The following is a 13,091-nucleotide window of genomic DNA, read 5'->3' on the forward strand; positions in this document are numbered from 1 at the left end:
TTTAAGAAATCCTAAATTACAAATGGTTTTAATGTATATAATGAATGCTATTTTTAACAAACTGAATAATTTTCTTTCATATTTAATAATATGTTTGATAAAGTATATAAATAGTAATCTATTTCATCTATTTGTTTTTAGTTTTATTTAAATTGTCACATACAAGACTATTTTCTTACATTTTATGGATGTATTGAATTATGGCACCTCTTGGTGTGTTGTGTCTGGAGCGGCAGAAGGAGGGGCTCACCCAGGAAGCTATTCATACAAGAACCGCCACTGGACAACGCCATTACAAACATAAACGTGTGGGATTTAGAAACGTTTTGCTCCAAAAAACTGCGTTTAAGTTGCATTTTAGAGTATTTGTCGGCCAGTGCTGCCAAGTGAAAATAATTCAATCAAAAACCTAACTGCATTCTTTTAAACTCTATAAAAGCTCTGCTTTAAACACACAAAAAAGACTGAATTGTCCCTTTAATACATGAGGCTGAAAGCCGACGTCACGCTAATCCTAAACCACTGGCGCTGATTGGCTGGAGGTGACGTCAACTAATGGTTTTTTTTGTTAGTTTTTTTCCACTCCTCTCCCTCATGAACCATGACCTCATCGGTTTAGTTCATGAAAGTGCTAAAGTGCACCTCTTGTACCTGAACCCCTTCCTTCTCCTTAACGTACACATACACATTAACCGCTTTTAGCCTGTAGCTAGCCCAGCGGAGCGTCTTTAGCCTGCTACGATCCGATAGCGTCTCTCCTGGTTTGTTAAGGCTCTGAGGGAGACGTTTGAAGCTCCGTCAGCCTGGGCTTCAGCTCCTGGCGCTGTCACCCTCCTCTGGCTGTCAGCTGTGTGGGGCTACTGTAACTCAACACAACAAGGCCAGGTAAACACCCAGGAAGACGCCGCAGTTGTCCCCTCACACACATGGAGGCCAGTTGAATAACGCGGTGAGAACGCGTGGAGGTCGAGGTGAGTGTTCCTGTGTGTTTATAGATTTGTGGTTTGTTTTTTTTATGACGTTAGCAGCGGATGCTTTGGCTCTCCCAGCCGCTGCAGTGAGTCCGTGAAGCGCGCACACACCCCCCTCCCTTCCCCAGTCCCGTCCGTCCGTCATGTGCGCGCACGTCTTATTATGGGAATTAAACCCGTCCAGGTTCAGCTTATCGATTCTTGTTCCGCGATGAACACTTTGTAGTTTACCCCTTTGCTCATCATAAGGTACGTACTGTAGTTTTATTTTATTTTATTTTTTTTCTTTAATGTTGAGTTATGCGAGCTGTTTCTTGTTATCAATGAAGCGGTGAATTTTCGCATGCGGACATGTCTCCGCGTCATAACAGAACAACGCAGGCTTCCCATTGACACACAACAACCTTAAAACCTAATAATAATTCAACCCGGCTCTGTAAAGAAAACAGCATCTAAGGCGATTTTGACTCTGTCTAATATCGGTCTATTATGGGGCGCTATCACCGCTCATCCTCCACACTGTTATGAAGGCTGTCGCACAGACAGTGTCTTTGTGCGCCCCAACCCTCCATTGTTTACTTTATCTAGAGCAATATGTTTCTTTAGAGCTCTTCCCCACATTTGTGTTCATCGGATTACATGGTGTGTATACTTAGTGTCAGGTTTTAGCTGGGAATCATTTGTCGTCATAGCTGTCATGTTTAAGTCCGGGGGTTGTCCTGGTTTGTTATATGACCCTTCTATTTCCTGCTGCCTCCCTGGGAGAGTATTGATCAGAGGACACCAGAGGGCTTTATATCTGGATTTGTTGTTTACATCATCATGATGATGATCTCCTCCAGCAGGACCAGCCAGGAATTGATTTATTTTTTCAAAATTACATGAACACCGTAGCACCAGGAAGCATTTACCACTGGTAGCTTCCAAATATTATTTTATTATCAAAGAAAATTACCAAAATTCTAGGAATGTTTTTCTTTCCTTTTTATCTTTTTGACATTATTTTTTTAAGTATTTTATGAGATTTATTGAAATATGAAATTTTATCCACAGAAAAGTAAGAAACATTATGTTAATTATTTATATATTTACGCTCTTACAAATTTACTTATTTAATATTATTTATCTTTAACCTGACTCTCATGGCTAAGAAAACTATTTATTAATGAATTGACCTATTGACCTAGGTTTCATCTAAAGAAAATTACAATGCATTGTTATAACTTTACTTTTTTTCTTGTGTTTATCTGTGTACTTTCTTACTTAATTACATTACATTAATTCTATTAAGTTCTAAATTTGGACTGGTGAAGGTTTATTTCTTCTTTTATAGCTAAGAAACTTAATAATTACCAGATTCTGGATTCAAGGATAGATTAATGTATACACAGAATCAAAGTATTGCTATGATTTAGTAACAGTTTAGTTTTTTATTTAATTTTCTTGCTTGCTTACTTTGTCAGTTGTAAAGATAAAATAGTTTGATTTACAGAAATTGATGATACCTTATGATACAATATTAACAGTTTTTTTAAGTTTTCAAGTAAATTTTGAAGGATTTTTGCTTCTTTCTCTCTTTTTTTCATCACAACTAAAAAAGGCTTTAAGTTTTAAAGTAATATTATTACGGATTCATTTAGCACATACTCTGAGCTTTTAACAGTCATTAATTAATAATCCATTACAAAAAATAGCAGAGTAAACACAGGTATATTTTTTATTGTTGCTCTAGATAAAAAGCAAACTTTCTCGCAAGCATATCGCATTATAATAAACTTACTGTCAAAAACTATATGTAAAATCGCAGTAATTTAGGATGTTTGTATGCATATAACACAGAAGCAGGCAGGTTAGTGTTAGCGTGCTGAATAGGTGCGCAGTGTGTTGCTATAGTTACTCTTTTCAAAGTGTAAATGATAGGCCTTTCATTCTGTCAAAAGAGAAACAGCTTTTTAACACAGATTTTACTCCATGATTGAGCCTGGAGGACATGAGATGCTCTCATGATGTCATTGTTTGCAGTCTAAACAAACAAGTCAGGTCTGTCATTGTGTGACTCTACGAATGCAGGTTTTTATCTGCCAAACCAAGGCTGTGGACACAGATGACGTTATACTGGGAGTTAATGAATAACCTGGATGGTATTACATCACCTCTGGTTGGCCTCCAGTTGTCCTTTTTGTGTTTGTCTCACTTCATCATGTCTGATATGACTTTATTGAGCCAGTCCAACATGCTTGAGTCATGCTTTTGTTTAACAGTTTGTTCAAGATTAACGTAGGTCCTCAACCAACTTTCTTTTCATATGTTTCAAAAAATTCATTTCAGTTATCAGTTTTTATTCCTGGTTGTAAAGTGAGCCACAGTATAGTCATCTGATGATTTATTTGATCTTACAAGAACAGAGAAAAGTGGAGAAAGTGTTTCTATTTCCTCATTGTTCTCTCTTCAGACAACTAATAGCTGCAGTCATGCCCGAACCTACCACACATTATGCACACGTGTTGTGTACTATGTCAAAAATGCATTGACACAGCAATCTGTGAATGTCCTAGATGTCCCAAGGTATGTTAAATAAAACCAATTAACCAAACACAATTTCTTAATGCAAAATGAACTGTTATTTTCCATAACAAATTCACGAAGCATCATTTTTTGATAGAAAACAGCCTCTGTTTCTACACTCTAGAATGAGTGAAGAACATGTAAAAAAAAAAAACAATCATTAAAAAGAAATCTGTCGCGCAAAGAACGTCACTGTCGGTTGTGTGGGAGTATTTTGGCTACAGAGAGGATGATGTTAACCAAAAACAGGTGATGCCTTTCAACTGTTGCCATAACATGACAACATATGTTTGACAGTTTCAAACAAACCTAAAAGCTATTTTATGCAGAGTTTCTTCACAGCCTTGGAAACAGTCCAGAAAAGCATGAAATTAGCTTTTATCGGTTTCCAGGTTTGGTAGCAAAGAAAGTTGTGTGTGGGGAAAAAATAGAGTTTACACACTTTATTCTTTTGTCTGGAAGATAAAAAATAAAAAAAAATCTTAATTTCTAAAAAGTAACAATATTGCCAACATATTTCTAACCTAAATTTTGACAAACAGTATTTTGGTACCAAAGCTGTGCTTTAAAGAATCTTTAATTAGTGTTAAATGCTCCTGTCCAGATTTCACGTAAACGTTTTAGGAACCAGAAGCTAAACAAAAAGAAAGAAAACTGTGAAGAAGCCCTTTTCTACTCTACAGAATCAAAAGCAAACATGACTATCGAGTTGTTTTGTGACAGATAAAATAACGAAATTATGCAAATAATTCCTTCTCTAATTTCCACAATGTTATAAAAACTATGAAAGCATCAGAAATTAGTGTCTGGAAACACTGTGGAGTATTAAATCAGAAAATGTGCAGGAACACTGAACAAAACTCCCCCTTTCCAAGGGCTCTACTTTGGCCGGCTCCACTCCACTAAACCCGATCTGAGATTGTTTCTATTACTAACTTTTCCGGCCTGGTACTGACTTTCTTAGTACCTGCTTATTAGCAGGTCCCATCGGGGCTGAGCTGGGACGCAGTGTGACATGAATAGACGTATGTCAGCAGCATAAGAAGGTGTTCACCCAGGTAGTGGAGAAAATGATGAGCCAATGATTTTACTGCTCACTGGGAAAAGCTCAAAAAACCCAAAAGCGACTACAAAAATAGTAAGGTCCACAGTGGCCGGAGTAGGTCAGACCGAAAGCCGTGGCAGTGGTTTGAAATCACCATTGGAGGAAATGATGAGCGACGGTGAGTGTTTATTTTACTTTGCATGTTTGTACTTGAACCTTGTTTCATGTTTGGTAGGCTCACACTGAACCATAAGACAGTAAGGGTTCATAGCGGCACAGCGCACGAAGCTGATGGGTTGCCTTTAAGCCATAACTCCAGTCGTCGGCAAGTCAATGAAACACAACAGCTTTCGTGTGGAGTTGAGCGAGGTCGAGTGGAAATATTTTCTAAAATCAGTCATTTTCTACTGCTTCTTCCATAGTGGGTCGTGGGGAAGCTGGTGCCTATCACCAGCAGTCTATGGGCAGGAGGCAGGGTACACCCTGGATAGGTCGCCAGTCCATCACAGGGCAACACAGACACACATAGAAGAAACAACAATGTAGAGAGACCAGTTAACCTAACAGTCATGTTTTTGGACTGTGGGAGGAAGCCAGAGTACCTGGAGAAAACCCATGCATGCACACAGAGAACATGCAAACTCCACACAGAAAGACCACCCACCCCACTGGGAGTCGAACCCAGGACCTTCTTGCTGCAAGGCAACAGTGCTACCAACTGCACTACCATGCAGCCATTTTTCCAAAGTCAAAAAAGTTATTTTTTATGCAAAGGACCTCATGAAAGAGTTTTGTATGAATGCAACTCTGTGATGATGTTAGTTTGTTATTTTATCTATGTAGAAATGTCCTTCAAGTTTTGGTGTGCTAGTTGTCTGTAGCTATGAGAAAAGATGGGTCAGGCTTAACAGAATCTCACCCTCTAATCTGGAGGAAATAACACCTTCCAAACATCTCTATTAATGTCCTCATTGTTGTATAACATTTCTATTTTCTATATAAATTCTGGACCTGTTGATGAGATTTTTTTTTGCCTCCAGTCTCTAACCTATTACTGAATGTACAAGTGAAACCAGATGTGCAGATAAACTATATAAAGAGACACTTGTTTTCCTCACCTCCTGACGTTGAATCAGACAAATCTTATTCCCGTTTTAGATCTGCCAATATTACAAAAGACTGTTGGGAATGCAAAAGTTGCATTCCTACTGTCGGGTCCTTTGGATTTAAACTTTTACCTAAAAGAGTTGCATTTCTAAGAGACAAAGCAAACTCTTATTCAATGAGGAGAATTAAATGATCTTCTCAATTGTTGTGCTCAAAAGGTTTTGTCTGAATACGTGTCAATGTGTGCATGTCACATTCAGAAAACTCTAAATTAATTGATGATTAGCTATAACTTTAAACTATTGACATGTAAAATTATTTCCCTTCTCAGATTCAAGTGGGTATTAGAAATAAGAATAAACCCATAAAACCCTTTTTGGGGCTTCTGAGAGACCCACAAACAAAAGTTTTAATCACAGCAGATGATATATTTGACTATTCATTAAAAGTTTTTATTTAGTTGTATTTAGATTTCTTTTTTAGTATTGTTCATCTTTGCTTGTTAGCCTTTATATACATTGCTGCGGAAATGTATTTACCCACTTATTGATTTCTTCAGTTTTTTTGTGACATTTACACTACATGTCAAACATTTTAGATACACTTTCTCACTTAGTGGGTCTGCATACTGTAAATGACAGGAATCTAAAATAGAAAAACATATTTAAAGTTGTTTTACAATTTTTCATTGGCTACATAATTCCATATGTGTTCATTCAGAGTTTTGATGCCTTCAGTGAGAATCTATGTACAATGTAAAATGTCAAAAACATGAAGAAAACCATCAAATGAGAAAGTGTGTCTAAAACTTTTGACCGGTAGTGTGCATATCAAAGATAACCCCACTAAATGCAAAATGCTGTTTTTAAATGATATTCATGTATTAAGGGAAGAAAGATGTCCAAATAAACCGGGCCCTGTGTGAAAAAGTGATCACCCCTTTTCAATCTAATAAGTAATTGTGCGAACTGCAACAACTGCCATTAATCATTGTGATAACTGGCAATAAGTATTTTTCATTGCTTTGGAGAAATGTTAGCCCATTTTTGTTGGCAAAATTGTTTCAGATCAGCCACATCTGAGGCTTTCTGATCATAAATGGTCTGTTTAAGTTCAAACTTTTACTAGTCCACTACAAAACCTTCATTTTGTTTTAATGAGCTATTAACCGAAGTGCCCTTGACCTTAAGGCAGGTGTGCCGAAGTCCAGTCCTCAAGAGCTACTGTCCTGTAACTTTTCGATGCGTCTCTGTTCCAATATACATGAATCAAATGACTGAATTCCTTCGTCAGCATGTCATTCAGTTCTGCAGGGGCCTGGTAACAGAAGGAATGTGTCTAAAGGTTGCAGAAAAGTAGCCCTTAGGGGCTGGAGTTGGGCACCTCTGCCTTAATGCCAACTGCACTTGGGCCAATTTAACAAGGGGGGCTTTCACATACAGCCAGGTTGGTTTGGATAGATGTGTTCCTTAAATATATGAAATCATTTGAAAACCACAATTTTACTTTAGATTTTGTTTGATCTAAAAAGCAAAGTGACAAAAAAGCAAACACAGAGTAAGTCTGTAGGGGAGGAAATAAGTTTAAATAGCACTGCATTATCGTTGTGTGCTTCTTTATTGAGTAGATATTAGGTTGAATAATAATAAATGTTCTTATTGATTCTCTTCATAATGCGCTTTCATAAACCTTACTGTTCTAATTGAATTGTTGATTAACATTTGTGTTGATTTTAAGTCAATCTTAAATCCTTAGACGTATGGAAGTCCCCTAATTTTTCTTTTTATGTGATATTGTTTATTGAGAAGATAAAGAACTAATCTTTCAGACTGATTTCACTAGATTATGAGACTAAGTGGTTTGTAAACACTATTATAATTTACCATAGTTTAAGATACCCACATTATTAAGCCTGTTGAATGAAGTCTCATTGCAGTAGCTGACCACACCTCACACAAATGTTGGTGCCCAGGAGACTAAAGGTCGCTTGAAGCATAGCAATGACATATAAAAGAAAGAAGAGTGAAGAAAACATGAGGTTGACACAATCTTCAACAATACTGGGATCTGTTAATTCCTTATTATCGTGCAGAACTAAAATATGGCTCTACTTTACAAAAAAATGGTTGATCTTCGTCTTTTTGTGTTTTTCTCCCATTCTTGTAATCTTACCCGACATCAGCACCAGGATCATCTGATCAGCATCACTCTCCCAGTGCACTCCATCACCCCAGTCTGGCTGTTTCTATGTAAACGACAGTCTGTCTACCTGCTTTATCTCCTGCTCACTGGTTTTCTTCTATTCAGCCTGAGCCTCAGAGCAAACTCCAGACTCAACCTCCAGTGTTGTGAAACAATGTTATGTGTTATTTTTAATATTTCTTTACTTTAGAAAAATAAAACACAATTCAGGTTAAAGAGATTAGGTTGAGTCAGCATGCTGAAGATTTATCGTCCCATTCTTCTCCCTCTCATTATTCCTCAAGCCATCTCTTCCTTTTTCATCTTTTTGACTGAGTGCAGGATGATTGTCTAGAAAGATGCAGAGCTTCCGTCTCTCCCTACCTCACATATTATGAAAAAAAACCTGCACACTTTTCCCCCTCCCCATCGCTGTTCACTGCACAAGAAGAAGAAAGAGTGGTAGAAAAAGAAGGAGGGATTCTGAGAGAAAAAATGGACAAGAGTTGGCGGTGGGAGGGAGTGCAGTCGCCATTAGACATATGCAGAGTCAGATGCTGTCCTCAGCAGCGGGGAGACTGAAAAACAGGGAAAAAAGATTCCCACCCCTGATAGCTGTGCTGTTAGCTGCTCGGTTGAAGGGCTGCCAGCAATAGAAGGTATGAATATAACAGGTGATGGCTGTAATGTGCAGGAGCTGTGTCTGCTAGGTGTTGGCACTGCAGCAAGGCTTTCTAGCAATTTGATTGGACATCCTTTGCTGTGATCATAATGAAATCAGATTTAGTGGATTATGAAATATTAATGTTGATTGAGCAGTTGTTGTTTTGAATTCTCTCTTTTCTTTGAGCTAATATAGAGAGTCTTGTTTCGGTGTATTTCATATTGTTTTGGTATCTTGTATTGTTCTGCTACTACTGACACACAAACAGTGTGGCAGAGTTTGCAGTCCAGCGTATCATCATGTCTATTTTGTCTAGAATCAGGTATGTTGCCAGGCAGCTGCAACATGTGTACATAAATGTTCATCCTTGGGTCCCACACTATAGGAGACATAGACCTTAATGACGGACAATTATTGTTTTGTTGCCTCTGTCGTAATGAACGGCGGTTAAACATCACTTGTTACATCAGATTTGATTACTTTAACCACTCCAAATCCATGACATGTTACAGTGCCTTGCAAAGGTGTTTATATCTGTTGAACCTTTTCATAGGTACAAACTTTGATGTATTTCATTGGGATAGACAAACACAAGGTTTAATATGTATTATTGTGATGTGGAAGCAAAATGATACAGAGTTTTCACAGTTTTTTTACCAGTTAAAATCTGAAAAGTATGTTATACATTAGTATTCAGCTCTCCCTGTAGATCCAGCTTTCACTGCAGTGACAGATGTCCTTTGGGGTATTGTGCATGTAGCGACTTGCAGAAATCAAGCTCGGTTAGGTTGGATGGAGAGCATCTGTAATCTTTAGTTTTGCTAGTTTAATTTATGTCTGGGCTTTGACCTACACCGTTCCATTGGAGCATAGGCTGTATCTTTAGGGTCATTTTTCCACAGGAAAGTGAACCTCCGCTTCAGTTACAAATCTTTCGCATCTTCTAAGAGCATTCCAAGATTTCCCTGTACTTGGCACACCGTGCACTGGCGTGTGCAGGAAATGGGCTACAGGTGCCACATTCCCCAGGTCAAGCCACTTTTGAACCAGAAACAGCAGCAGAAGCTCCAGACCTGGGCTACAGAGAAGCAGCACTGGACTGTTGCTCAGTGGTCCAAAGTACTTTTTTCGGATGAAAGCAAATTCTGCATGTCATTCAGAAATCAAGGTGCCAGAGTCTGGAGGAAGACTGGGGAGAAGGAAATGCCAAAATGCCAGAAGTCCAGTGTCAAGTACCCACAGTCAGTGATGGTCTGGGGTGCCGTGTCAGCTGCTGGTATTGGTCCACTGTGTTTTATCAAGGGCAGGGTCAATGCAGCTAGCTATCAGGAGATTTTGGAGCACTTCATGCTTACATCTGCTGAAAAGCTTTATGGAAATGAAGATTTCATTTTTCAGCACGACCTGGCACCTGCTCACAGTGCCAAAACCACTGGTAAATGGTTTACTGACCATGGTATCACTGTGCTCAATTGGCCTGCCAACTCTCCTGACCTGAACCCCATAGAGAATCTGTGGGATATTGTGAAGAGAACGTTGAGAGACTCAAGACCCAACACTCTGGATGAGCTAAAGGCCGCTATCGAAGCATCCTGGGCCTCCATAAGACCTCAGCAGTGCCACAGGCTGATTGCCTCCATGCCACGCCGCATTGAAGCAGTCATTTCTGCAAAAGGATTCCTGACCAAGTATTGAGTGCATAACTGTACATGATTATTTGAAGGTTGACGTTTTTTGTATTAAAAACACTTTTCTTTTATTGGTCGGATGAAATATGCTAATTTTGTGAGATAGGAATTTTGGGTTTTCATGAGCTGTATGCCAAAATCATCCGTATTAAGACAATAAAAGACCTGAAATATTTCAGTTAGTGGGCAATGAATCTAAAATATATGAATGTTAAATTTTCATCATGACATTATGGAAAATAATGAACTTTATCACAATATGCTAATATTTTGAGAAGGACCTGTAGTTGTAAGGAGAAAAAATGTGAAAAAACATAACTGATACATAAAGGTATCAGCAAGTGGGGATTTAAATGATTTTATTTTAATATAGCTCTCACTCATTTATTTTAATTCAAATTCTCAGTCTTTGTTGTTACCTAGTTTATTTCTACGAATATCCTCTCGTTCACCTTGAACTGGTTGAGTTTCTACACTAAATCATATTCTCTATCTCCTCTGTCGTGAATACATGTTAAAGGTTGAATAGCAGAACTGTCTGAATGTTTTCATTTGTCCTAACCTATTATCAGACAAATGAAGACAGTTCCTTGTTGTTTTAGCCGTTAACTTCCTATTTGTTGCGCGTTTTATTGTTAAAAGGATGTCTTTTCTAGTTTCAGTGTGTGTTTATTTTTCTTCCCATTCCTTATCTTTTTCCACAACTCTGTCTCCTGCACTTTCCCTTTTAAAGCCCCATTTAGACTTTGAGGTAAATGAAACTGAGCTCATTAATTTTTCATCACACCATGTGCGTGTAGATAAATAAAACAAAGCGGCACCATTCACATTCTGAACTTGTCGCGCAACACTTGGTTGACTGAAGAAATGATCTTCTTTACTCTATATTAACCTTAACAAATCATACTTTGGGTTTATTATAGTCATGTGCATAGACTAGCTTGCACACACTGCTAATCACATAAATGCAGACATGATGAATTACTGCATGTCTCATGTAAAATGTGTAAGCGTGATGGTGAGTTTGACGTGATGGATAGGAGGAGGCAGTACATCAGGTTTATGGAAGTCTTTCACCCACACACACACACACACACACACACACACACACTCGGAGGATGTCACACAGGTCGTTTGCCTGTGTCCAGACCTGCTCTCTGAATTCCCCCAGCTTTATTTATCTCAGACTCTCAGTTTCCTGTTTCATGAGCTGCTGCAGAGGAGACCTGGGATCAGCAGCCACCAAACTCACACTCATACACTCATTGTTTTGAAAGTCTAAATTAGGTTTGTGGGTTTTTTCTTTATTTTGAAGTGTGATGTTCCTTTATATCCCGGCACTGAAAAGTGATCCTGTTGGCTTTTAAGTCTTTAAATAACTTACACTCATGTTTAGCATTGTGGTTATTTTTGTAATCGAGAGGTTCAAAGAGTGCTAATAAAAGATGATAGAAAGGATATAAAAATAGATTCGAATTTACACCTGGGAATGGAAATGTATGCGTAAAAGAGACATCTTTGTCACTTTGGAGCTGCTCACAGATTTTTATTTAATATATTGGACATACGCTCAAAATGAGGACAGACTTCCAATTTTTATGATTATCAGGTCATTAGCCTCTTCTATTTGTGACTGTTCATCAGTAATTGCACCATGATAAACAATTTTTCCTCATATTTATTGCCTTTATTTCCTCCTTCATAGGCACCATGGATCTCTTGGCGCTCACTCTGGTGGTGACCTCCTTCCACTGACCTCTCCCTCTTCCCATCTTTACCGTCATCGTTCCCCCTCAGTGTCCCTCCTTTTCCATTCTAACCCCATCCCTCACAACCGCTCAGACCTTCCTAACATCATGGCAGGCGAGAAAGGTCCCAACAAGCGGAGCGCCATGGACATCAAGCGCCTGGCGAGCCTCATCCAGAGAGGGACGGGCCGCCTGCTGGTGATCGACAGCAGGACCTTTTCTGATTACAACGCGTCACACGTGCAAGGTGCGGTCAACGTCTGCTACTCCAAGCTGGTGAAGAGGCGACTGCAGCAGGACAAGGTGTCCGTCACCGAGCTGCTGCAGCCCAATGGCAAAGTGAAGGTGAGTTAAAGCTGCACGACAGCTGATGCCACAGATTAGGAAGCTTCTTGGCAGTCTCTAGCTAGTTCAAACTTGTAGATGAGGGCGAAACTGCTGAGACGTAAAGGTGCTGGTGTATGGATCCAGAGATGTAGTTTCCCACGCGTCCTGCTGGTTTCAGTTTATAGAAGCTACATAGTGGTGCTGATGTCCCTGTGTTGTTTTTCACTGAAAGGTGATATTTTCTTTTTATTACCTCTTAAAAAGCTGTTAATGGCTCAGACGTGATGAAGCAGTTCATCAAATTTTAACACAGTAATATGTGCAAGTCATATTTAAACCAGCACCATTCAGTTAGATTTAGAGATGCAATGATGGGCCTCTCTGGGCAGATACCAAATTTCTGGTTTTCTTTGAGGTCTGACCTGCCAATAATTTGTGATTGATCAAATTTTTATTGTTTCAGAGGACACATGAAAACAAACAAATTTGTAGCACATTCTTTGATAGAGGTTGTAGTTTTCAGTCAGAAAATTAAGGAATTAGAAGATCATTCCCATTTATGAATCTAAACATATGTCGTGATAATTATTCAAACCCATATTAAGTGCATCCAAGGATGCCAGCTGCAGCTCAAGCCTTTATTGACCAGAAATGGTGACAATAGATAAACAACCTGAAGTTTTCCAATTACCAATAAGAGCGGATTAAAGGAAGATTTTCCAGTTCCTATATCTGGTCAATTGATTGATGCATCATTATTAAAATTCAACTTTTCAACAGTTTATTGTCCTGCAA

General features: G+C 38.7%; 1 protein-coding gene across 3 annotated transcripts in view; it reads left to right on the forward strand.

Moving 5' to 3' along the window:
* The first annotated feature begins 659 nt into the window (after positions 1-659).
* dusp8a (dual specificity phosphatase 8a) overlaps positions 660-13,091 on the forward strand; it is a 52,333-nt gene continuing 39,901 nt past the window's right edge. The window contains exons 1-2 of one of the 3 annotated variants that reach the window (XM_047346070.1): positions 660-971; positions 11,927-12,314. In XM_047346070.1, coding sequence (XP_047202026.1) covers positions 12,078-12,314 — 237 coding nt within the window. In that variant the 5' untranslated portion in view covers positions 660-971; positions 11,927-12,077. Of the gene's footprint in view, positions 972-1,093; positions 1,221-8,379; positions 8,529-11,926; positions 12,315-13,091 lie in introns of those variants that run through there. The other 2 variants (XM_047346078.1, XM_047346086.1) reach the window with 2 other exon arrangements.

The sequence above is a fragment of the Girardinichthys multiradiatus genome, chromosome 2, assembly GCF_021462225.1.
Source record: "Girardinichthys multiradiatus isolate DD_20200921_A chromosome 2, DD_fGirMul_XY1, whole genome shotgun sequence".
In the NCBI taxonomy this organism is placed as follows: domain Eukaryota; kingdom Metazoa; phylum Chordata; class Actinopteri; order Cyprinodontiformes; family Goodeidae; genus Girardinichthys; species Girardinichthys multiradiatus.